This window comes from Poecile atricapillus, chromosome 3 (assembly GCF_030490865.1).
Source record: "Poecile atricapillus isolate bPoeAtr1 chromosome 3, bPoeAtr1.hap1, whole genome shotgun sequence".
Classification (NCBI taxonomy): Eukaryota; Metazoa; Chordata; class Aves; order Passeriformes; family Paridae; genus Poecile; species Poecile atricapillus.
In genome coordinates this window covers 66,532,419-66,556,878 of record NC_081251.1, presented here as the reverse complement: position 1 = coordinate 66,556,878, position 24,460 = coordinate 66,532,419, and the positions used below count along the sequence as shown (strand labels likewise).

At 40.8% G+C, this 24,460-nt stretch overlaps 1 protein-coding gene across 1 annotated transcript in view; it reads right to left on the bottom strand.

Moving 5' to 3' along the window:
• GRM1 (glutamate metabotropic receptor 1) overlaps positions 1–24,460 on the bottom strand; it is a 182,132-nt gene that overhangs the window by 6,655 nt on the left and 151,017 nt on the right. The window contains exon 7 of the mRNA XM_058835267.1: positions 21,017–21,947. Coding sequence (XP_058691250.1) covers positions 21,017–21,947 — 931 coding nt within the window. The remainder of the gene's footprint in view (positions 1–21,016; positions 21,948–24,460) is intronic.

The window sequence follows — 24,460 nt, the reverse complement described above, 5'->3', positions numbered from 1 at the left end:
GAGCACTGCTTTAAATGTATGATGAAAACGGCTACACAAAATATAGGGAAACATAATGCTGTCACACTGGCTTACCAGGTCAGAACTTGATGATATTTAGAGGTGCTGTGAGTGAGCTGAAGTCCGGAGCTGCCTTTCCAACTCTCTGCCTAGTCAGTTTATGCCTGGTTTATGTTAAATAAATGTAACATATTAATTTCCTTCATAAGTTACTCTGATGCAGAAGTATTGCTTTGTTGAGTTACACAAAGGCTTTCTAATGTATATTGATCCTATTGATAATTGGGGTATTTTTCTCTTTTTTAAATTGAAATTTTAATATTATAAAACCTGTAATGTGGATGCAGTAGCTGTGCCGAGGCTGAGTACCCTGTGGTGAGATCCTGGTTTCCAGCCACAGGGGCTCCAGGCTGAGATCAGACCCTTGGGCAGGATCAGAGGCTGGCAGCCCCCCTCACCTCTCTGCTCTGGTCACCCAGATGGGGAAAGCTGGATCCAGGACTGGGGTCACTCTTTATGTTTGTACTGCCATAGAAGTGGATTGCTGCTAGGCTCATACCTGGCCCTAGGGGTAGGGAATTACCACCAAATCCAACAGCTCAGATATAGCCAAGTATCCCAAAATAAGTAGATTTATTCACTTTGAGACTTAACAATAATTTTTATGTACAAAAGTGCTTTTGTACAGCTGTGAATTGGGTTGGGGGGAGTGAAGAGAGAAATGGACAGTGCATTGCTTCAGTGTATTTGAAGTCTCACAACTTCAGCATGTATCACAGATCTAACCTACCTTGCTCAACAGAGATGTGAGAATATTACACTGATCATGTATATGGAGGTCTGACTGATAATTATAATTACTACTAGAAATTTGTAGTCTCATTTGAAATACAGAAGCTGTGTCACATTTCAGTCATCCAATATTAGTGAAAAAATTTGCTACACCTGTGTGTTCATTAGGTATTTTGAAAGGAAAATATCAAATAACTACTGAAGTGCTGCTTTGAGAGAACAATCTAATAGATAATACTAAGTTCAGGATAATAAACAATTTGTCAGAAACAGCAAGAATATTCATCCAGTGTTCAAGAAATAAAGATGAGAAACCTGCAAATCAAAGTGAAATTAAAGTGTTCTTAGTAGTGAATAACTTTAGAATCTGTTTATTTTATTCTTATTAATAAGTAAACCCACCAAATATTCAGAATGAATTCATCCTACTGAATTATTTTTGTATTTTATTAGGGATAATAAAGTTAATGAAATAATAGTGTAAATCATCATAGGTCCTCTGTTATCAACGAAGAAGCACATTTGTGTTATCTGAAGGTGTGTTTCATGCTTCAAATTCAAAAAAATGTTTATGACAGTGAAGCCAATGCCAATGCCTGAGCTGAAGAATTTATTCTGACAGGCTCAGAAGAGAGCGCAGTTGATAGAACCTGAAAACTGAAAAGTACAATGTTTTGAGCAAAGGAACCTGGAAAGCTTAGGAACATTCGAAGAAAATGCTAGAATTAAATTCATTTACAAAAAGTGTAGGTGGGTGCAACTAAGGCAAAATAATTTTGTAGGACTGTGAAGATCAAGAACCTTTAAAAAACATTTCATCAAAAGAAATGCCATGGAGCTGCTGTTGAAAAAGAAACTCTAATTAATGAGCTTTGAATAGAATAAAACCATGAAAATTGCCCATGAATTCTGTATTCCTCACTCAAAAAAAAATGGGGAATACAGAATTCATTCAAAAGCATTCAAAAGCACCACACCATGGTGCAGAGATCAGGAGGTCTTTCCTATGAATGCAGTTTAATAGTAATTAAGACAGTTGGAGGTTTTTCCTTGCTTTCTGTAATCCTCTGTGGTTCTGATGGAAAATTATTTGGGCCACCATGATTTTACCAAAAAGATATTGACAGGCTGAAAGCTGTATAGTGAACAGCAACAAAAACTCACTGGGGACATAGGATAGAGTGCGTGAGATAAAACTAAAATAACTGAATATATTCTGTTTTTTTTCAAGCATCTGAAAGGCATTAGCACCAAGGCTGAAAGGTATTTCACATGGCATAGAGGTGCCCAGCTGAGACCCCTAAATGAAGCTACAAAAGGGCCAAATTATACTGCACGCCCAGAATATTTCCTAGTCAATAGCTGTATCAGAGAAGGAATAATTCCTGATGAACAGAAAAGCCTGTTGCCCTGGATATTTCCTGCCAAAAAATGTGTAACCCTTGCAGGGGTAGTGGTCAATGAGGTCCTTCTTCCACAATAACTTGTCAGATTCTCTGGAATACTTGAGAATAAAATAAATACCCAACAGTTTAAATGGGGCTTAAAGGGCCATCAGACTTGCCTTAACATGCCAGCATTTTGAGTGCTTAACCCTATGGCAAACTTAGCCAAGTTGCCACAGGAAGCTTAGTCATGAGGCCTCTTGCTTGTAATGTACAGCTGTCCCTAATAGGCTGCAGTAGATGGAGCAGACTGTGAAGCCTGTGGGTTTTTTGGGTGTATCTGAAGGTTTCCATGGTAACAAATGTGCAGCTTCTGAAGAAAAGAGCCCTGAAACTCCAAGCTGATGCTTCTGGGTTTTCTTAATATCATAATAAAATTTTACGATTCTATATTTTGATGATTCTGCATTTCTAACCATCTCCAGCACTGTACGGAGAATGGAAATGAACATTAGTGAAAAAAATGATGCTAAGTACTATATGCATCAAAACACAAGACAGTTTCAAGAGTCTGCATCTACTTCCTTGTAGGTGGGAGCTGAGGGAAGCCACAGCACGCATGGTGATTTCTGGCATGTTGGGATGATGAAGCAGGGCCTCCTAAGGAAAATCTGTTCTTACAAACTGCTGGAGTTCTGCTGAATGAGACTGAGGCTGGAGAGCAGGTGGTGGTGATGATGGACAGCTGGTGATATGATGGACAATTTGCTGCTCCAACTGGGCTGTGTGGCCACAGGGAGCCCAGGTTGCTGGTGGAGGATGTGCCTTTCCCTGAGCCACAGTGCCAGGCCTCTGAAGACATCGGCTCTGGCTGAAGAGAGAGAGAAGCCAGAGGAGCAGGGAAGGACAGAGAAGACAAAATAGCAAGCTTCATGCTCAGCAGATCTGAAAAACTCCCCTGTTTCTTGAAGCAGCTACCACAAGCATTTGCAGACCCACTGACAGGTTAGAGTCCCACCAGAGGTGTTTCTCAGGAGCTCAGGAGGATAAGGATTCTTTTTTTTCTAAACTGAAAAAAAAATATCCCAAGCATGGTCATGCAAAAAACAGGAGTTTCACAGCTTGTGCCCATGCTTTCTTGAATAGAATCTCTTGTTGCATTTGCTTTTTCCTTCTAATAGTATGCCTGTGTTGGACTCCCATTTGAATTTCCAGATAGACAATTGGTGATCTGTACCCTGAGAATCTGCAGCACTTGTTACAGTTCAGAAACGAGGGGCGTATTGTTCTGACTAGAAGACAGCAGCAAATAGTTTGTACCGCTCCTTACACTGCCTGTTTACAGTTTGCCTTTCAGGGTGCCAAATCTGGTTGCTGCACAAGCCCTGTAAAGCCATCATGACTGCTCCAAATGTACAATGAGTTTTGTGGATTTCTTCTGATCTGCAAATCAGAGGGGCAGGTTGGATTGAATTAATATTGTTGCTGAATGCCCACAAATTGCATAGACTCTCACAGACATACACAGAGCTAGGATGCTTTGCACTGCCCAGAGCAGTGCAACAGCATCTCTGGTTGCAGGGAGCAGCACTGCCCAAAATGCTGTGTCAGTGGATCACAAGCATCTTTCCACAGAGTCACTGCACAATCTTCCCTGGGGCAGGGAGCAGGACTGTTTCACATCTGCTGCTTGTCAGATGGAAATGAGCACAGATCTAGAAGAAATGAGGTGAAGCCTTTCTGTTTTTGCAACAGCTTGCTTGTTTTCTCCACAGTGTTTGTGTTTGCTCAGAGAGGGCAGTATTTGCTCTTCTTATTTCTGAAGAGCTGAACTTCTCTATTATTGTTTGCTGAATGCAGAACTATGCAGAATCTGAACATCTTTCAGAAATTACAACAGAAAAAATGATTCATTGCTATTATTTTGAGATGCTATTTGTTCCTATGCCAAGTCCTGCTGGTTTTATTTACATGTGCCTTCTTGTGATTTCCCTGTTTTCTGCAAATCCCACCAAACAAGTGCTTTCTGTGTTCCCTCAGCTGGGTCTGCTGCCACGGTTAGCTAACAAGCACAGGTTAGCGAGAGCTGTGCACGGCAAAGGTGTCTCGCCATGTAAAGCACACAGGATAATGTCATCTCTATGTAAAACTATGAAAAGGAGAAAAATGTTGGCTAAATGGAAAAAGAAGATTAAATTAGTACAAAAAAAGAGGACATACTTGCAAAGTTGTAGGCATTTAGAAATAAAAAAGTAAAAGCTGCAAAAAAATTATTCAGTGTCCTCTTCATCAAATCTGGACAATGTTTGCAGTACTGTGTGAAACAAGGGGACATAAGCAAATTTCCCATCTTTAAAGGCATGCACCACATTTGTCCCATCATTAGACATAGTAAACCAATGAGAAAAAGAAAGCAAGGGGTAAAACCACTCTTTGTCATGCAGCTTCTCTTACACATTCACTGCAGGGATTTTTCAAAGCTGCACATGTGCCGACGGACACTGGCTGGTGGGCGAGAACTCTGGCTGCCTCTTCCTGAAGATTGAAAAGAAAAAGACACCCAGTGAGTGGCTATACACATGTGCACACATGGTGGCTATACCACTCAATAGGTGCCTGTCCCTGACTTATGGCTGTGGGCTTTCCCATCTTTTTTCCTCTTGTCACCTCAATTTCCACATAGATTTCTCCTTGGCTCCAGCACAGTACTGTTTAAAATAAATTTTCATGATGTTCATTCTGCTTCCTGTGCTGAGCCTAGATGCACTTTACATACCAGATGGCAGGCTGCTGTGCATCTAGCTGTCAGAGGAACTTCACCCCTGGTATTCTCAATATAGGATGAAATGCTGAAAAAAGGAGCACCCGCCCTTCACATAATATTTACGAAAGCATCACCAAAAGCTTTCGCTGGTGAAGTTTTTAATATATAGTCAGCTGCTGCCTTTTCCTTTGTCTCTCTTCCTCTAATCTGTTTTTCTAAATGTTTCTTTTACTTTCAGGGCATTGGCTGAATAGTCACTAACTTTCATTATATGTGATTTCACTGGTGTGCTTCTCTTTTTTTTAAAGGAAGCATTGGGTTTATTGAAGTAGACACAAAATGAATAGTCTCCTAAGCACTTTATCTGCAATGGTAATTCAATACAGAATTGCAGATTGCAGTTTGGGCTGTTAATATAGGATGATTTCCACTTCATTTTTCTTTTCTTCCTTGCCCTGTCAAGCAGATGCAAATTCTCCTTTGTGTTCCCCAGTATCAATAAAAATAGTATACACACACGCACGTGCTTTGACAAAAATCTCAGGTATTTTTGCACATGGAATGTATCACTGAATTTCTGAAAAAATAAAATAAAATAAAACCATCATTGTATTGCAAATAAAATGCAAATCAAAATTCAGCATGCCTCCCCATCAAACAGTCATAGTGCATGCTTGCCAGACTTCCATGTACCTCCAAATGACAGATTCATGGATGGTTGTGCATGTACTACATACTCAGTACATGAGCTGAACAAGCCATCCTTCTCACCACGTTCTAAAGCACATGAGCACAGCATAATGTACACAGAACACATGCATTCCCATTTGGGAGTGGTAGATGCCTTGAGATGACTTCTGAACTATTATGAATAAAACACAAATAAGGCATTCTGCTGAGCAATTTTGCCAGCCTGATTATTTTGATGCCTCTAGAAAAATTAAATTTCTTGCCAGGTGTAAGATCACTGAGATCACTGAGATTTGAAAATTTAAAAGTGATCATGACTAAGCACTTAGCTACCATGCTCTCTCCTCTGCCTTATTAAAGTTACAGGGATTATTAGGCTTCTGATTAGACAGAATATTCACCACCTCTACAGTCTTCCAATTTTCTTAATCAACTGAGAGATTAAGAGCTTTCTACTTCCTGTGCTTTTTGTTCAGTCCCAGGAGGTAATTTTACAAAACAGGTAGCAACCTGCAGTTGATTATCTGAGAGAAAAACCCAGAGCTAAATGTATTTCACACACATGCAGTGCTGTATGCTCAACAGAGAGCACACAGCACAGACAGCCCTGCTTAGGACCATGGAAAATGTGGAAGGCTTTTGTTTCAGAGCACTGCCTGGAACTTGGATCTTTCTGAGTCAACAGGCTTTGGCAGCCGTCATTCCTCAACTGCTGCCATTTGCTGTCATTTATGGCTTACTTAGCTGCACCCCCTTTGTGTTTTTTCTTATTCATATATATCCCTGTAGTGAGTTCAGAGCATTTGGTTCTCCAAGCTTTGGGCATTTGTAGGTCTTGTTATGAAAGCCTTGTAAGGGAAAGGAAGAAAGAAACCCGCTTCCTCAAGTAGTTTAAAATGCCCCAAAACATGTTCAAAATACAGCAAGCTCCTCTCTGACTGCAGCTGTGCTCCTCAGCCAAAATCAGACACAGACATTACAGCTAATAGAGAATGCAAACCCCAAATGCCTAGCCAGGTTTGCATTCTGTAGGAGGTTGTTGCTTTTGTTAAAATTCTGCCAAACTCCATCAAAGCAGTGCTCTGCCTTTTGATCAAGGTCAAGGGTGATCCCTACATGTATGTGATGCACCGCATACACACGACAGAAATCACCTAAATCTTCATGCTTCAGTAGAATTTGAATTTATAGTGAAATTTAGGTTTATAGTATGGGAAATGTAGTGCATGTGTTGATTGTATTTCAGTGAATTATTTTCCAATTATCAAATCAATGCCAACTGTATAAATAATAATAAAAACTTTTGATGCACTGAATATGAAGTATCCTTGTAGGTTTTCTTTTATCTCCTTAGCAGTGTGTGCTTATACTGCGGAGCTGTGATGCAGAATTAATGCCCAGATCTCTATACCTTTCTTTTTTTTCTTTTATTTTTAATGATGACAATGTATCCCTGCTTCTTTCTCCTAGCCTTGCAGGCAATAATGGCAGTTCACATACATTTCTCTGGTTATAAAACATTAGATACTCTGCCCATCTTTACAATATGAGGATTAATGAGTCATTTTGAGGGCAGTCTTCTCAAGGGTAATTCCTGCCGAGTAGTTATTTGTATCCTGAGCCTAGAGGCAGGATGGCTCTTCTGTGCATTTGAACAAGGAGCTGGCATACCATCATGAAAGTGTCTGAGTTGCTTTATAAGGAACCCCTGGGTGCAATAACAGGGAGTCTGGCAGAGGAAGCAGGGTGGCAGTGCAGAGGGTTCCTGAAAGAAGTGGCTTAATTGCTTTACTTTATGTTCTTTGAAGCAGAAAAATGCTTCTGGCTAGTCATTCAGAACAGGGTAGGTAACAAGCCTGTTGAAATTTGCAGTGAGGAATATAAAGGATCTGAGGGAAGAGTCACTCTTAACACCATTTTTCCTCTTAAGTGTAAATGAATCATCCCACGAGGCAAACAGCTGTGTCAGGATTAAAGGAAGTGTAAATTGCTATCTGCAATGTTTTACATCTAAACAGCTGTTAAACTAGAAACATTCACCTTCTGCTCTGGAATTATTCTCTCTGCTCAATCAGACTCCCCAAACAGGCACAAATTGAATGAATCTATCTGGTGCCCAAGAAAACTGAGATGCAGTACACTGTGCTACTTATCTTTTGAAGTCATGGTAAGAGATCCTCCTCACTAGCTGTAAAAAAATCTTTCACGTTCCCCACATGAAAAAAGTACAGAATAGCATATCACCAGCATTTGTAATATCTCATTTGAAACAACTGACCATTAATAACATTAGGAAGAAAGTCAAGTGGGGAGGATATTCAAGGGAATTTCAGTGATAGCCCTGAATAAATTCCTCATTTTAAGAACTTATATATAACTCCTAGCTGTAGTGCAGGAAAAGAGAAGCCTTGCACTAGGCACACTGCCTCACATTCAAGAGCAGTTCCTGCTCCAGCACTCAGACTGGCTGCCCTCTGCACTCCCAAAGACTATCTCAGCAGCACCACAAACTTTCTGGTCTGCATTTCATCTCCTCAGAGCTCTGTCAGTCTGCAAGGTGACTGGGTAGGCAAGCAAACCTCATGTCAGAACCAGACCACTAAAGCGTTCAACCAAACTCTCATCCCAAATCCTCATGCCTCTCCAGTTCCAGCATCTTCCTAGGAAGAAGAATGTTCATCTTCAGATGTTTGTGTCCTTGAAAGGTCAGGTTTTATGTACAGCTGTCATGGCTGGATCAAAAGATATCTACATAAAAAGAAGCAAGGCCATGTGCTTTTCCTGTAGAATGATAAGTTGAATTTTCAATGCCTTTTGTATGAGGTAGAACCTGATAGAAGATTTCTAAGCCAATCAATGAAGTTGGAAAGATGGGCAGATTCTTGGTACAAATTAATTTTTAAAACACAAGTCCTGAATTCCAGTCTAAAAGATGTCTGTAAATAATTGCTCTGGGTTTTAAATTAATTATGCTAATCAATGGCACAGCAACAAGTTTTGGAGAGAAGTTAAGAGCAGTGTATAGAAAGGAATCTATTGGGTTATTCACCCTCGCCCAGAAGGGTGAGGCATGTGGATAATTATCACCCACAGAGGACTAAGAAGCGGAAGGGATTTCATGGCATACCCTTTCTGTCGAGGTGTGAGCATCTGCTGAAGAGGACAGAAGGGTCAAGGTCACCAAGGAAAACACAATCCCAGAACGATGCCCAGAAAGACCTGGCACTGAGCTGAATAGTGAAGATGGGGAGAAGGCTGTGTGTACTTCAGGTCACCCCAGGGCAGCAGAAGCCAGCCATGTGCTGGGGGAGCGCTCTGGCCCTCCCCAGTTGGTCCCTTCTGCTACTCCACCTTCCCCTCTCCGTCAGCACAACCCTTGTTGCAATTATTCAATCATCTGGCAGAGAATGACAGGGACAACTAATCTGGGTCACAACTATGCCAGAAAAAGAAAGGAGAAAAAAACCCCTTCTTATTTCCCAATTTGAGTTCACAGCATGGCTGTCCAGATTCTTGTCCCTGCATAGATGAAGTGATGGCATGGGATAAAGGAAGGCTTTGAGTGTCAGTTCTGGATTATGGCAGCTTAAAGCATTTGTGGATTTACAGGCTATGATAGCCCAAAGTAGCTGCAGGAAAATCTCTTGGCTGTTTGGGATGGTGGCACGAGAGATTTTTGAGATAACTTATATAACACTAAGGATTAAGAAATGTATATAGCCTTTTGTTTCAGAGGCTATGGGAAAGCACAGGAGGAAGGACTGCTCAGTGCCTGGGGAGCACAGAGATGCCTGGGGACACACCAGAGCCTGTACTGGGCCTGGTGCAGGAGCTCTGACTGAACACCCACGCAATCCCTCACTCCAGCCCACAAATGAACATGCCAGCTGGGCACAAGAGCCTGTGGCTCAGCGGGGCTAATGCCACCCACACACCTCGTGTGCTCACTGGGCACGTCCTGCAGTGTGTGCGCCGCTGTGACCGCGCTTTCAGGCGTACCCCCCTGTCAGTCCTTGTCAGTCTGCTCGAGGTGCATAATCCCTCTGCAGGGGTCTCCACAGCCTATGGGATTTGCTTTCTTTGGTTTGGTTGGTTGTTTCCTGGGTGTGTTTGCTATCTGGTTAACTTGTCTGGGGGGCTTTGAGTTGCAAAAAATGAGTAATGTGAAATAAGTCCCAATTTCCAGACAATCCTTCCTCTGCGAATGCAAGGCTTGCAAGCCAGCCAGAATAGGCTGAATGGAACTACCTGAAGATTTGGGTTGTACCAGGGAAATAAATGGCTAGAAGATAACATATAAAAAAAAAATAAATCCGTTCAAGTAGAGGGGAAGACTAACAAGAACACCAAGTAAGAAGGTGTGAATATTCTTGGCTTTAATACACCAAGGACGAGGAAGGATTAATAGTGTTGGGTAAAGAGAAGGAGGATGTACTAACTAGAAGGTGGCTTGTAGATGATTATTTAAACTGAACCTGAGATTCTCTGGGGCTGATCAGACTGAAATTGCAAACACCAGCAAACAATCTACTAGTGAGGAGTTGCTATAATCAGATCAAGGGGCCCTTGTTTTGATAGAGTTTATGATCAGCTTTGACATCTCTGGCTGTGGTGCTGCAGCACAGCTGTGCTAAACTAATTATTTGCTGCTGAAAGGGACAACTCTCACCCCTGTTCCCCAGACTATGGGCATCAGGGACAGTTTATCTGGTGCTGACATTAGTGCTTATCTGACCTTGAAATCTGGCTCAAGGAATTCAACAGACAGCAATTAATTTTATTTTGTTTTTTCCTCTTTCTAAGGTCAATTTTATAAGGTGGAAGAAAGCCACATTCTGCACACCACAGAAAAAAGAACCACAGAGACCAGAGAAGGGGAAACAGCTTAAGAAGAGATAAGCTGAAGCAGTTAGCTAGAAATGGTGAATTAGCTATAAAGAACTAACAAGAAACCTGGAGTTTTCAGTTGTCAAGTGGGCCTTAAAGTGAAAAATTGTGTGATTACTTTCAGCCTGCACAATTGTTTGCTGTTTACAGTGATAATGACTTTTAACCTATGTTTGTCAGGTGTGGGAGGCTGAATGCCAGAGCACATATATGCTCTGAAGAATTAGTTGACTTGTTATTTCAAAATTAAATAGTCTCTAACAATTTTAATGTGGAGGCAGATGTTATATTGAGGCAATGTACTTTCAACCCACACTCAAAGAGGTTTCTTAGAGTTCTTTGGCACAGCAGAGTACCTAGCTTCTCATGTTGGCCATGTTTATTAGTGACTCTTTGACAGTGTATGTCCTCGGTGCGGTGGAGTCTGTTCTACAGATAAACTTTGGTCTGAAAACCCTAAAAAAAAATATGACAATGAAGAATTTTCCCATTCTGAGTCCTTGAGGCACAGAGGTAAGAACATAGAGAACAGAACGGAATATGGTCATATCTCTGCTCTGGGTGTGAATGGTTTTCCATGTGTTTGGGACAGAGGAAAAACAGAATCAGAAGGCAAGTGAAAAAAGCATCACTCCATACTAGCTAAAAAAACAAACAAACAAAAAAAAAAAAACATTCATCACTATTCCCTTTACAAACTCTTAAATCCCCAAGAACAAAAACGTAAGAAAGCAAGTTGCTCCATTACTCACGTCTGAGGGACAGACATTTAGCAAAGACAACACCCAGATTTTGGACTGAGTAGTGCACCAGAAGTTAGTCTTTGCTTTCCCATATCCATCATATCCATAGACAGGTATTTGTAAATGGACATGTCTGAATCTGCAGATTTAATTTCTAAGAGGGTGTAGGGTGATGCCCACCTACATTGCCTTAACAGAGACAGACCATCTTCTCTCTCTGGGGACAGGATTCATTTGTGAATTACAGTGTCTAGCAAAAAATAATTTGCTCTGTCAGCATATGATCATAATATCTGCAGTTTGCCTTGAGGTGCTTTGTTTTATGAGGCATCCCTGAACAAAGGGGAGAGCTCATCACAAGAAGGGATAAAATTGGACAAGCCAGAATGCAAAATGCCTTTCTCATCAGTGAAACAGAAGACATGCAAGTGTTGTTCCCTTCTTGGGCTCTTATGTGCCTCCTATTTTGCCCTTATGTGCAGGGAAAAGGATTAAATAAATAAGCAGTACTTCTGCATTTCACATTAGTAACTTTGTACTGAATTGTTGGGATGAATCAAAGGTATTTTTCAGATGTCTTAATTTGACAGAAGAAGCAAACTCTGGTGTTAACTGTATATAGATGTGTATAATACTTGTGCTGTTTTATAGTCCTGTTCTTACATAAAGAATATCAGAGATCCACATGATATCCTTCAGTATCCAAGTTTTTTCACCCCTAAATTAGCTCAAAGATGTATGAAATCACAAGGTGGCTCAGAGACCCCTGCAGAATAAATGCTTGCAGAACACCCTGCACGTTTATTCTAGCAAGTATTTGTACATGAATTTATCACATATTTGTGAAATGTCACAGCTCCCTTTGTTTCTGCTGAGGTGAGGTGAGCAAGAGTGGTATCAGCTGAAACATCACACTTTGAGAATAGAAAGGAGGTAAACTGCATTCTTGACTTAAAAAATGTTAAAATGACCTCTAAAAGACTTGTATTTTAGTTCTTTGTTCCATTTCCATTTTATATTTTGGAGCACCACTCTCGCACCACATGGATTTGGGGATTGTTAAGCACCTAAGGGTGTGCTTATGAGAGTTGGAACCTGATTTCTATACGTAATATAGAGAAATATCCATGGTTTTAGGTGATTAAGTGGATGTAATCTTCAACACCTATTTATGTATCTGACACTCTTTAAGGTGAAGTTTTCTTCCTTATTTTTCTCACAGAGACAATTGTTACCAAAACAATGTGAGAGTGTGGAGCTAAGCAGATAAACAACACTTGCTTATCCCCACATGAGAACACAATTGTTTGTAACACTCGCTATAGAGTTGGTGCACTTTTGCAGCACCCTAACTGGATATGAATAATGTATACAAATACCAAAATACAAGGAAATGTAATAAGTGATCCAGTCGAGCAAGAAATTGAATTACAAGTGGTGTCCTTATTCCTGTGGTTTATGCCAAGAAAGATACTCGCTTTCCCCAGGATTTCTGTAGCACTGCCTTTGCTTCCCCTCAGTCAGGAAGCAGAGATGATGGTACATAGCTGTAAAGCTCCCCTCTGATGAGACTGTGTGTCTTTTTGTCATTGTGCTTAACTATTGAGATTCATTAAACAAAACTGCCTGGTGCTACAGCAGTGCCCCCAAGCAGAAAAACATTTTGTGATTCAGCGTCTTGAGAGCTGCAAAACAAAAGAAGGAGTAGTAAAGTTCTCCAGCAGTCCTTTGGTAAGAATCAGGCTGGACGCGGAGGCTGTGCCTTAGATAAGTGTCCTGTCAAAATCTCCTGGGAGAACAAAAGCTGTGACCACCCCTGAAAAAACAGTGGCAAAACTACCATAGACTGGGAACTTGTGAGAGAGGGAGGAAATTGCACAGAACCTTACACAGCAGCCCTCTCATCTAAAGGGACCATACACATAAAATGTGGCTCTGGCTGGCGATAAAGAAGCAGAAGTCTGGATGGGAGCACAGGGTGCAGGCAAGGTATCCTATAAGTTTATTCAATATAATCTGGGTTTTGTCTGAGGGGGGTTTATCCCCCTGCTCCTACTGAGAGGCCACTGCAGAGCCGCATAGCTTTTCCAAGTTATTTCTCCCCAATGTAGTCTCAGGAAGCCTCTGTTTGGCCATGGAAACAAACCCAGAGGACTGAGATTGAACTGCCAGTTTTTGCTTGATCGCAAACATCCCAATCATAGCACATATTTTAACCCACTTCTCCTCATCTTGCAGTAGGAATGGCATGTGATCAGCTATGCCTGAGCTGGGACTCCCTTTAGCTGGTATAATTTCCAAGGAAAACTTATGGTGCTTTATGAAGCTATGCCCCTTATTTTTCATTAGAAGGACTTTAAATAAAAAACAATATCACCAGACTGGTTATTTTGCACATATACAGACAGATAGACAATTTGGCAAATAATTTGATATATGCATATGTCATGCCTGGATTGTAAATAAATATGGGTTTTAGTAGTTATTTAAATGAGAAAGAATGTAAGTATGGAAGTAATATCTGAGAAGCCTTTATCCCTTGTTCTGCATTTTATTTTTGGTCTATGGGCCAGAACTGCAATATATATGCACGATAATCAAATGTAAATTCAAGACTGTGGAAGACAATATTAGATATAATTACATAGATCAAATTTAACAGACAACCCTGCAGCAGGGCTAGAAGAGATTGCTATTGCAATGTTAAATTTCACACTCCCCTGTTATTTTGTGTTTCTTCCCAGTTCTTTAACATTGGTTCTAAGAGTCTCTTTGGAACCATGTAACTGTCTTCTGGGAGTTCTAAATATTCACTTAAATCAATATACTGACAAGGACAGAACAGCTTGACTGGGTTTGTTGCATTTTCTTACATGAAATTCACATCACGTCCACAAGAGAACTGGCTAAGTGCTGTTACATGTCACAGTGCTGTGTGTCTGCAAAATCATTCATGGTTTAAGACCATTAAACAGCCCAGCAAAGCCAACAAACATACCAGCAGCTGAGAGAGAGATGTTTGGCATTAACACCTTCAGCTATCCTTTGTGAGCATGCAAGAGGCTTTCCCAAAAAGGCACTGCAACATCAGAAAAGGGTGGAGGACTACACTGAATATAGAATCTGGGAAAATGTCAGGGAGGGCTGCAATAGGAAGATGGATCAGGCCAGGCCAGGGTGCCACCTGCCTTCCCTGTGGCAACTGTGTCACTAGGAGCCATTCTAGAACTGCAACAACCTGTGAAGGAAGCAGACTCCTCCATGATATGCCCTGGGTGTGATGCAAGGGTGAACCAAATGTCCAGTGGTTTTGGAGCCCCATGCCCTGGTGGGGATCTGGGAGCCTCAAAGCCATGGACCAGCACAGCACCATGTGTCCCATGGTGCCACTGCCCTACAGAGTCAGCCCCAAAAACAGGGTGTGGGTATCAGCATCTTATTGGAGGTTAATGGAGAGATCAGATATACAGCAACAAAATGCTTAAATAAACAACCTAATCTGTCCTGTACAATTTTGCCTTTGTTTTTGTTGTTTCTTTTCAGTCTTTCTACAATTTCCCACTGGCAGAACTGCTGTTCCAAAATTCTCTTTCATAATATGCCATTTCCCTCTGGGGTGAGCTTCAGTAGGATGGCTGTGCAGGCAAAGCAGGTTTAAGGGTCTTGAAAGTCCCTTGGAATGTGGTATTTTCCAAGGTGTGCAGTGGTAAAAATCAGGGTCTGTCTTACTGTGTCTGCAGCAGTGCTTCTGTTTTCTAAATTGCAAAGCAAGGAATCTACCATCTCCTATTAGATTTAGCAGTCATCTCTATACTGGTTTGGCACTGCTATAGGAAGGTAAAACTACACAAAATGCTAATCTGTGTAAGAGGCATTTAAAGATAATTCTTATGTGCTGCAGGCTAGATGACACTCTTCAGGACCAAAGAAAATACTTCTCACGCTGGGCTTGTGTCCTGAAGCACAGGATTTCATATATCTCTTTTACAAGAGAAGGTACAATGGTGACCAGTTATTATTAATCCTCCTTGCACTTTCCACTCAATCTACTTGTTTCAGAAGTTTTGATACATTTCATGCAGAGGGAAATATTCCCCCTGTGGCTGTGCCAGGTTGACATACATTGGTTTGTTTCAATTTTACCAACTTTAGACTGCAGAAATCAGGACAAAAGGCATTGTTTTACTTACATCAAAAGTGCTTTCACGTCTTCCATTCACACTTTTCTCCATCCCTCCTTGACTCTATAAACCCTGCTTAAAGATAAAATACCAACTGCACAGAATAATAACAAAATAGTGAGAAGATGGAGTACTCCTGAGCTCCTATTCCTGTGACAGGGCTGTTAGGTTGGATTAAGTGACAGGCTGTAAAATACCTACATTTGAGCAACAACAGCAGAGTATTCTGAACATTTACTCTCTGCATCTGGAAGCTCCGAGTCTTGCCATGCTGCATTGTGTATTTGCCTCCTCCCACCACCATGAAAACCAGTTAAAAAAAAAATCTTCTGAACATACTTGTGCTAAGATTCCGCTCACCATGTGTCTGTGGGAGGCTTTGAAAATGAAGCAGGTGAGGAGCCCAAAAAGCCTTTGTGGACTGTGAATGGCCAAGGGAAATGAGTCCAGTAAAGCACAGCTTGTCAGTACAGCTTGCTCAAGATGAAATAGCAACTCAGCAAGTCAGTTTAAAGAGAAACATTAACTTACGAATAACTGGAGAGAGATAATTTTATAACTGGCAAGACAAAAAAGCAGGCAGTTCCCTAAGCCATGCTAAGGGAATAGATGTGTTAATAGATGTGTTACCAAAGGTTACTGAGAACTTTGATTCTCAGATAAAAATCTGAGGGTAGGGAGCCAACACAGAAGGAGAAAGGACAAAGGGAAGCAGGAAGAAGCTACTAGGGAATGTTGAGTTGTCTGCAGTTTTTTATTGGAATAAAGTTAATCAAATTTGAGAGATCCATGAGCCAGATGACTGCCTGGATAGTGCTTAGACTGGATGTCTGTGACAGCAGTCTAGATGCATGGACTACTGAAATGTGTGTAAAAGATAAATCACAAATCAAATGTTTGGAAGTACGTTAAATCAGCTATTCATTTCTAAAGGCAGACAGCTGGATGAAAAATAATTGAATGTAAATATATAAAAAAGCAAAGGGAAAGCAGGTAGTCTGTGCATTAATGTGGAGTCCTGGCCATTCAGTGAATCTTGCTAATTGGCTTCCTATTAACTCAGATCTTGCTATATAATGTATATTGACAATTAAATCCTTACTTACTCTGATTCAAAATGCAGTAAAATGGTGTCCAAACCTCCCATCTCAACCATAAATTTAAAATAACTAATATGTGAAGATGGAAGGAGCAGATAAGCATCAGTGCCAGACCTGGAGCTTGCTACCCAAAGACACAAAATGGCAAAAAACCTTTCTCTCTGTGGTGACTCCTGCAGCACTGATCCTTCTCATGCTACTGTAACCCACAAAAAGCATGAGAGAAGAGGTGAGCCTTGCTGTGTGGCTCTACTCTATTTGAATTGTGTGTGTACTACGGAAAAGCAACACAACAGACCTGCAGGCTGCAGGCCTGACTTCAGTCTCCTGCACATTGTGTAGGGTCCATTGGAAGCAGTGTCTGGAGAAGGCACTTCCTGAATCCTCATCAGAATCGACATCTGAAGTGTCACTGGCTACTTTTTGCTTCATGTAGTACAGAAGGGAGCACTGCTTCCTCAGGGAAGGGATCATACAGGCACAGTAGAAACATCCTTCTCTTTGAGCTCATAGACCAAAATAACTTTTGTGGCCAAGAAGGCTAAAGATCACAGCAAGAAACACAAAAGTTTCCATCTCACATCTGGAAAAAATAAAAAATAGATGCAAAAGGCTCTCCTAACAAATGCTGCTGTGCCATCATCCTGTAACAGCCAGGATCTTGTAATACTATCAAGCAGAAAGCGAACAATAAATGTCCCCAAAAAGCTTCAACACAAGCAGCAGATATCATTCTCTCTTCATCTCTCCTGATGGAGCTGCTCCATTTTTTATACATATTTAAGTATTCATTTGGCAAGAGGGAAAGAATGACAGTTGCTTGGTAGTGAAGACCACAAGGGATCCCTCAGACCCAGATTCAAGCTCTCTCACAGAATAATAGAAAGTATTTCCCTAGGGTTTGTATTATAATGTTTTTTCTCTGTTTCAAAATACTGCTGGACAAGAACATACAGAAAGGAGGCTGGACAGCACATAATCCAGTCATAGAGCATCCACCTGGGAAATGAAGGAGATGCTCTTAGCCTAAGTGAGGCTTTAACTGTTGGGGTAAGATTCCCTCATGATTTCCAAATGTCTTCCTCTCTCCACGGGAAAAAAGGATGTCCCCCTGGCTGAGGGAAAATGTTTACCAGGAAAGCCCAATTCTATGAAACATTTTGAAAGGCCATAATTTTCTGATAGAAAACATATATATTCCACTGGAAAATTCCCAACCCACTCTATGGAAAACAATGCTGGTTGTAATTGCTCATAGTTTCACTCAATCAAAGTAAGAGCGAATTCAAATCCTCAAGACTGCTTGAACCATCTTAAGAGTTTAACAGATCAGTAAAGGCAGTGTGCTTTATTATTTATGTGAAGACCAGTGTTACTAAGAAATTTATTTTCACTGAAACTCTGTTGCCAATGCAGCTGGGACAGACATTTTTCAAGATGACTTTTCTGACCTCTAGATCGGCACCAGAGGTTTTCAGCTGAAGGTTTTGAATTGACTAATTGATCCTATGTTAATAGACTCTCCTGGTTAATTATTTGCTCTACTTTAGGAAGGAGAAAGGAAGAATGTCTGGGCTTGCTCTGTTCCCCAAGCTATACTAGTTAAACTAACAGCACAACATTGCATGAAAATGCTTTATGAAGGCTTATGTAAGTTTGATTTGCCCTTGTAAAAGTAAACTACTTTCCATTTTTAAAACTCATTCAATTTAACCCTATATCTCCACACTAGTTTAATTTAGATGGACGAACCTTTTCTGTTTAGGTGTTGGAATTCAATGGATTAAGCAGAGGTTTGATATAGAGAGGAAAAGAGATGAAAACTGAAAAGCAGGAAAAAAAAGCAAACTAGGAAGAGAGAGAAGGCATAACAAGATAGTTGAATACACCTTGAAGGGAAATCTTTTGAGTGCAGAACTGCTGGCCATTTACAGACAGAAAAATGTGGCCACAGGGAGAGACTACTGAAGAATCTAGAAACAGAGCAACATACTTACAGGGATTAGAATTACTGAAAACATGGCAAATAAATCCCAGATTTTGATAAGGAATTAAAACAAACAAACAAGCCAACCAAACCAAATTAAAAAAAAAACACCCAAAATCAAACCAAAATAAAACAATCAAAAAGCAAAACGAAAAAACACAAACAAAACATTTGAAAATCAGTCTGGAGGTCATTCCTGTGGGCATTGAGCATGTACCAGTAGCTTTAAGTCCTGTTTCAGGAAGGACCTGATTACACATTTAAGTTATCTAGGTGGTTCAAAGGCTGCAGCAATTTCTACTTTTTCCTTCGTTATTTCCACAGTGACTCCCTTTTTTATCTGTGTTGTCACAATGTCCTCAGAAACTTTGCAATGGCTAAAGAGCTAAAAAACCCCTCCAAAGCCCTGAAATTACTTTTTGTTTTGCCTTGTGACTTTATTTCCAAAGCTTTGTGTTCGTCTATTGAACTTCTTTCAGTTCTTCATGCCCATGAACAGAGATATGCTGTCGTTTTCCACCAACAATCCCAGGGTGCCTTTGCACCTGTGTTGGTTTGGGTGAAGAACATGCAGTAACTGCACAAGAGGTTTAGGGCAGAGCTGGGAATTTGGCTGTATACAAGACATGGATTCTTAACCTGAGGAAAAAAAGGCATATTAACTAGGCATTGAGCTTTTAGTTTAGAAAAGCAACTTAAAACTCTGTAGAGCTTTTTTCCTTTGTAACACTCACACAGGCTTAACAGAGAGGTCAAGAATATCTTACTAAAATTATGTAACAAACAAATTGCTAAAAAGCTCAGGTAAGCCCTGTTGAGTTTTAAAGGTGACAGTGATGAGGGAAAAGCTCAACTTTTGAACAGGATGTAATATTCTCTCATATTAAGAACTGTATTCTAAGTATATCACATTTGGATCTTTTAAATTACATTTTGATTTTTGTTTTTTTTTTTTTTTAATTAAGGTAGAAGAAGAGTAAGCAGAACAGAGAATTAGTTATTAAATTTCTGATGACTTATAATATTCAAAAGCCCTTTTTTTTTGACAGATATCAACTTAAAGAAACTTTTGGCCAGAAACCACACTGCAAGGACACCACACTAGTTTGTTACAGACGTCTGAGCCCCCATCTAACTACCACAGAGTCAGAGGAAGGTGGACCAGGCTCCATCTTTCTATTTGCATTGAATTCAAGCTCTAGGGCTACAGAGAGTTTTGGCCATCTCCCTGCAGGTGGTGGCTGCTAGGGCTGCTCCTCACTCCCTGCTCTCTCTCTGTCTAGCTCAGGAGTCAGCAGCCTTGATTTGGCCTCTGTGGCACACTGGGCTGTGTATTTGGGTCACTTATGTCTCCATTCCCTTCCCTTCTGACCCCCTGTCCAGCAAAAAAATAAAATGTACTGAAGTAGCATTAAGACAAAATTGATCACAGCATGAATTTCCTACATTATCATCTACCTCCATCACCAGGACAGATGATGGTTCTTATGCAAACTGAATCAAAACCAACCTGAGCGACTCAGAAAAATCTGCAGATCCCAAAAAACTGGAAATTAACTGAATTTTAATTCTATTGGAAAGATCAAAAATGTAAGTTTTACTGACACTTTTGTTTTTGTTTGTTTTTTTTAATTGGGACAAAAATCATCTAAGCTCATACCTTTTAAAGATTAAAAACCAAGAAAATAATAAAGAATGCAGATTTTCAGACAGCTTCTCACAGGGAGATGCTGCTTGAAGTAGCAGTTCTCTCTCCTGCTCTGCTGCATCTGGGTTGCTTTTAATTATTATCAAGGAAAATAACGAGTTCTGAAGATGTGAATGCAAGTTCATTTTCACCATCAGTTGACTTCTGCAACTTTCACACCAACGCTGGGTTTGAGAACATGAAGAGATTTACAGGAATGATGAGTAAGAGTATTGCTCATAATGCTGAGTACTAAAGAGAGCACAGGGATAGCAGGGTGCTTTTGAATCACTGTCATGAGGACTGTCACAATACACTACCTTAAAAACTAGCGTTCAGTCCTCAGCTTTCACACACGTTCCAGTGGCCTTAGGCAAGTACATGTGATTTGCAATCATTCAGACAGAGATTTCTTTTCTAAAAGGCTGCAGTAGCACTTCAGTTTGAACATAATGCAGAGCAGCTGCATGTCAGGGTGTGAGATCCCTGTCACACGCATGTGACAGGGAGATGCAAGAAGCTGCAAATGGAGCTTGGTTACTCTGCCACTGCCTGACCTGTCCCAGTGGTAGAGGGAGTTGTGTACAGGGCTACCTTCAGAGCAGGAGAGAAGATAATAAGCGACACGTCAATATCCATCTGAGGCTTAGGACTAAAGGGTCATTTCCACCTTCTCTGCTACACATGAGATGGAAAACTGTTACATACCTTACTATTCAGCAGACTACAGTCATCCAAGAGAGGATGGCAAAGAGAGGACATATACAGATAGATGTGTACCTGCAGGTCAATCCACTTACTTTGGATTTCCAGCCCCTGGCTTCTTTCTCCGGAATATGTTGAGGAAAGTGTTGGACTTGCAGGGTGCCTTGCCATCCCCGACATGCATACGCACCACATCTGAGGTGGTGAAGGCACTGCGGACGTTCCTCTCAGGCTTGGCTATAATGATGTACATCTTAGGAGTGAACATGCACCCCAGAGCCACCGTCACGCTCAGGCTCACCGCGAAACAGGTGGTGATGATCTTGTAGTTGCTCCCGAAATAGATGGGCACGAAGGCCAGCCAGATGATACAAGTGGTGTACATGGTGAATGCAATGTACTTGGCCTCGTTGAAATTGGCGGGCACATTGCGAGTCTTGAAGGCATAGTACGTGCAGCTCATGATGAGGAGTCCATTGTAGCCCACGGGAGCCACGACGCCCAGGTTGCTGGTGTTGCAGATAAGGTAAACTTCTTTAATGCTGGGGTAGGAGAGGATGGGCATGGGGGGCTCCAGGATGATCAGAGTGATCACCAGTGTCAGCTGCACGCTGATGAGAATGGAGGCGATGACCACCTGGGCCCAGGCGCTCATGAAGCGGGGCTTGCGGGTGCAGATCTTCTTCTTGCTGCCCGCCAGGATGCGAGCGATGCGGTTGGTTTTGGTCACGAGGGCAGAATAGCACATGGCTGAGGAGAGGCCCACCAGAAGGCGCTGGAGGTAGCAGGATGTTGTGGTGGGCTTAGCTATAAGGGTGAAAGGGCAGACGTAACCCAGAAAGATGCCAGCCAGGATTATATAGCAGAGCTCACGGCTGGAGGACTTGACAACAGGGGTGTCTCTGTAGAGCACAAAGATAAGGGTGACAAACATGGTGACCAGGATCCCCAGGCAGGAAAAGACCACAGCCACAATAGACTCTATATTGCTCCACTGGAGATACTTTACAGGGATGGGTTCACAGCCTGCAGTGTACAGAAGAGAAACAGAGTGTTAGAAAGGCAGCTCTGGAAGAACTCTTTTTGCTGGATCTCAGTATAAGCCAAATGTTAGCATGTGTCTCTGCGACATGGATTATTAAAACCATTTTACAAAGTAGTGAACTGCATCATGGAAAAGTTTGGATTAAATATGTTCAAAAAACATTTTTTTTGGGTGTCCCAAACATTTTCTCATGATGCTGAAACAGGAAATTAGATTAGGAAATATCTGCTTTCAGAGATACCTGATAACAAGCCCCACACACCAAAGCACAGCTGGGAACAGAAGCCAAACAAACTCACCATCATCTCTTGATTTCAGCAGGGAAAGCATTGTTACAAATGGGTAGGTGTTTTACCTCCTCAGATTAATTTATTTAATCATTACCACAATCACCATAGTTAGATCTATTACATTTTTTTTGAGATTGATTTTATAAATAACATAAATTAATCAGAGGTTTATGGACAGAAAAATGGTAATAAACCCAAAATTTTAATGGAACTATATCATAGATATATACCTTCTTAGTACATTTCTGCTTTATTTCTCTCCACATTATCTTACTCTTATTTTGTCAAACCCTCTGCTTGTTGTTTTCCCACTAAATAATACAACTTAATTCTCTTGGAAAAGTCAAACCCACAGAATATGCATGCCTTGAGATAAAAATGGGAGTCTCCTTTCTGACTCGTACAGACGTGCAAACACAGGTGTCTGTTGAGATGGTACTTAACTGCTCTCTCCCACACTCAAGTTAAAGGAATCTCTGGGTATCTTCCTCACTGTGCTGAAGAAGTAATAAACAATAAACCAGCAATAAACACTACAGAGAAAATAAAATCCTATGTGTTAATAAGATGTTATGGTTGTGAAGCTGTTATGGACAGCTTTCATTATGGCATTTTCTAATTTCTGTTCTTGACTTAATAGTTCCAAAATGCTTTTAATACGTTTCTTTATCCCAAAGGAAGTACCCATGGCCTCTTCCACTTCTTGTCTCTGTCCTCCTCCAGTTTCCCCTAGACACAGCTCACCTTTTCTGCCTTTCCCCCACCTCTCAAGTATCTTTCCTCCCAGTCCCTCACAATCCCTGTCTCAGTTCACCTTACAGTTCAGGTTTTTTCTAGCCACCTCTCCACCCAGATGTTTTCATTATAAACTTCTGGTCCAGCTTTTCTCATCCTGGACTGGCTGCTCATGAACTCTGTCTATCTGAGTTGTTGGACATGGCTGAAAAGAACAGGGAAAAGCTTGTGAAAGAGGCATTTTTTCCTCTCATTTGTGCTGCTAGATCTTAACAAGGGCCCTGATGTTGGGATGGCAAAAGTCATGCTCAGTCCCTTCCTCCTCAGTGTGGAGTGTATTTGCAGAAACCATCTGTGAACTAAAAGCTTCTGAGTCCCACAGTTTTGCCTAATTTGTATGCATCTTCCATATGATGACACAAAACTACCAACAGATACCTCTACTGTAATGTAGATATCTGTACTGTAATGTGAAGTCCTTCCTTCCAAATTATTTTGAAGTAAGACAAGATCTAAATCAGGGTTGAACAGTTTTACTGTAACCTCATTTTGAGAAACAGAAGAAATAATGCTTTTTTTAAAAATTAAAAAAACAAAAAAAAAGAAATCAGCCCAAGGCAAAGTCTTGACATGGAAAATTTCTGCTTGAACTTTTAATGTCTCCCAATGTCATATGAAATGGAAGAAGGTTTTATAATTCTTTAGGCTTTGTGTCCAAGGCAACTTAACTACAGGTGGTGTTGTTAGAAAAACCTGTAACATCAAAAATAATAAAAATGATAGCAGTGGCTACCAGAGATCTTATTTTATAAAGAAAATATTATAAAATAAAGAGAAAATTTTATAAAGAAAATTATTTTCCTCAATATGGTCTGTTCAAGACTCAGATAGGAAACCTGTACTTCTAACCAGTACTTTTGTGAGGAAATATGAAAGAAAACCTCTTTGTTAGAACTGTGAGTCTTTGGCTGTTGGCCTCAGCAGCCCTGACTGGAAGCTGGCTCCTTTATGTTTTAATAAAAGACTAAAGATCAAAAACTCCTGCTCATTGATTAAATACATGTGAAGCTCTTCTCATACAAGAATTTGGTCAATGGTTGTTGGAAGGGTTAAGTTTCAATATGGACTTTAAGCTTAACAACATCAAGACATACTCACATTATTCCATTTTAAACTTCAGGGGCTTAACCCAGATCCAACATGATAGTTAAGCCTATTGTTTGCTTTAAGCTTATCCTGTATAAGATTCGCTTAGAAATGTTTCATTAAACCAGTGCAATTCCTATGCACCAGCAAGCCCAAGAACCACATTTTGTACAAACTGCAAAAAGTTCCCTACACTGCTCATTATCAGCTAACAGTTGTTGGTTGTCAGCACATGTGAAGGTGGGTCATTTCCCAGCTAGGAGAAAGTGGGCTCTGGAACCCCACTGAGACTGGGAGATGATACCCAGGAAATTGTGCATGCA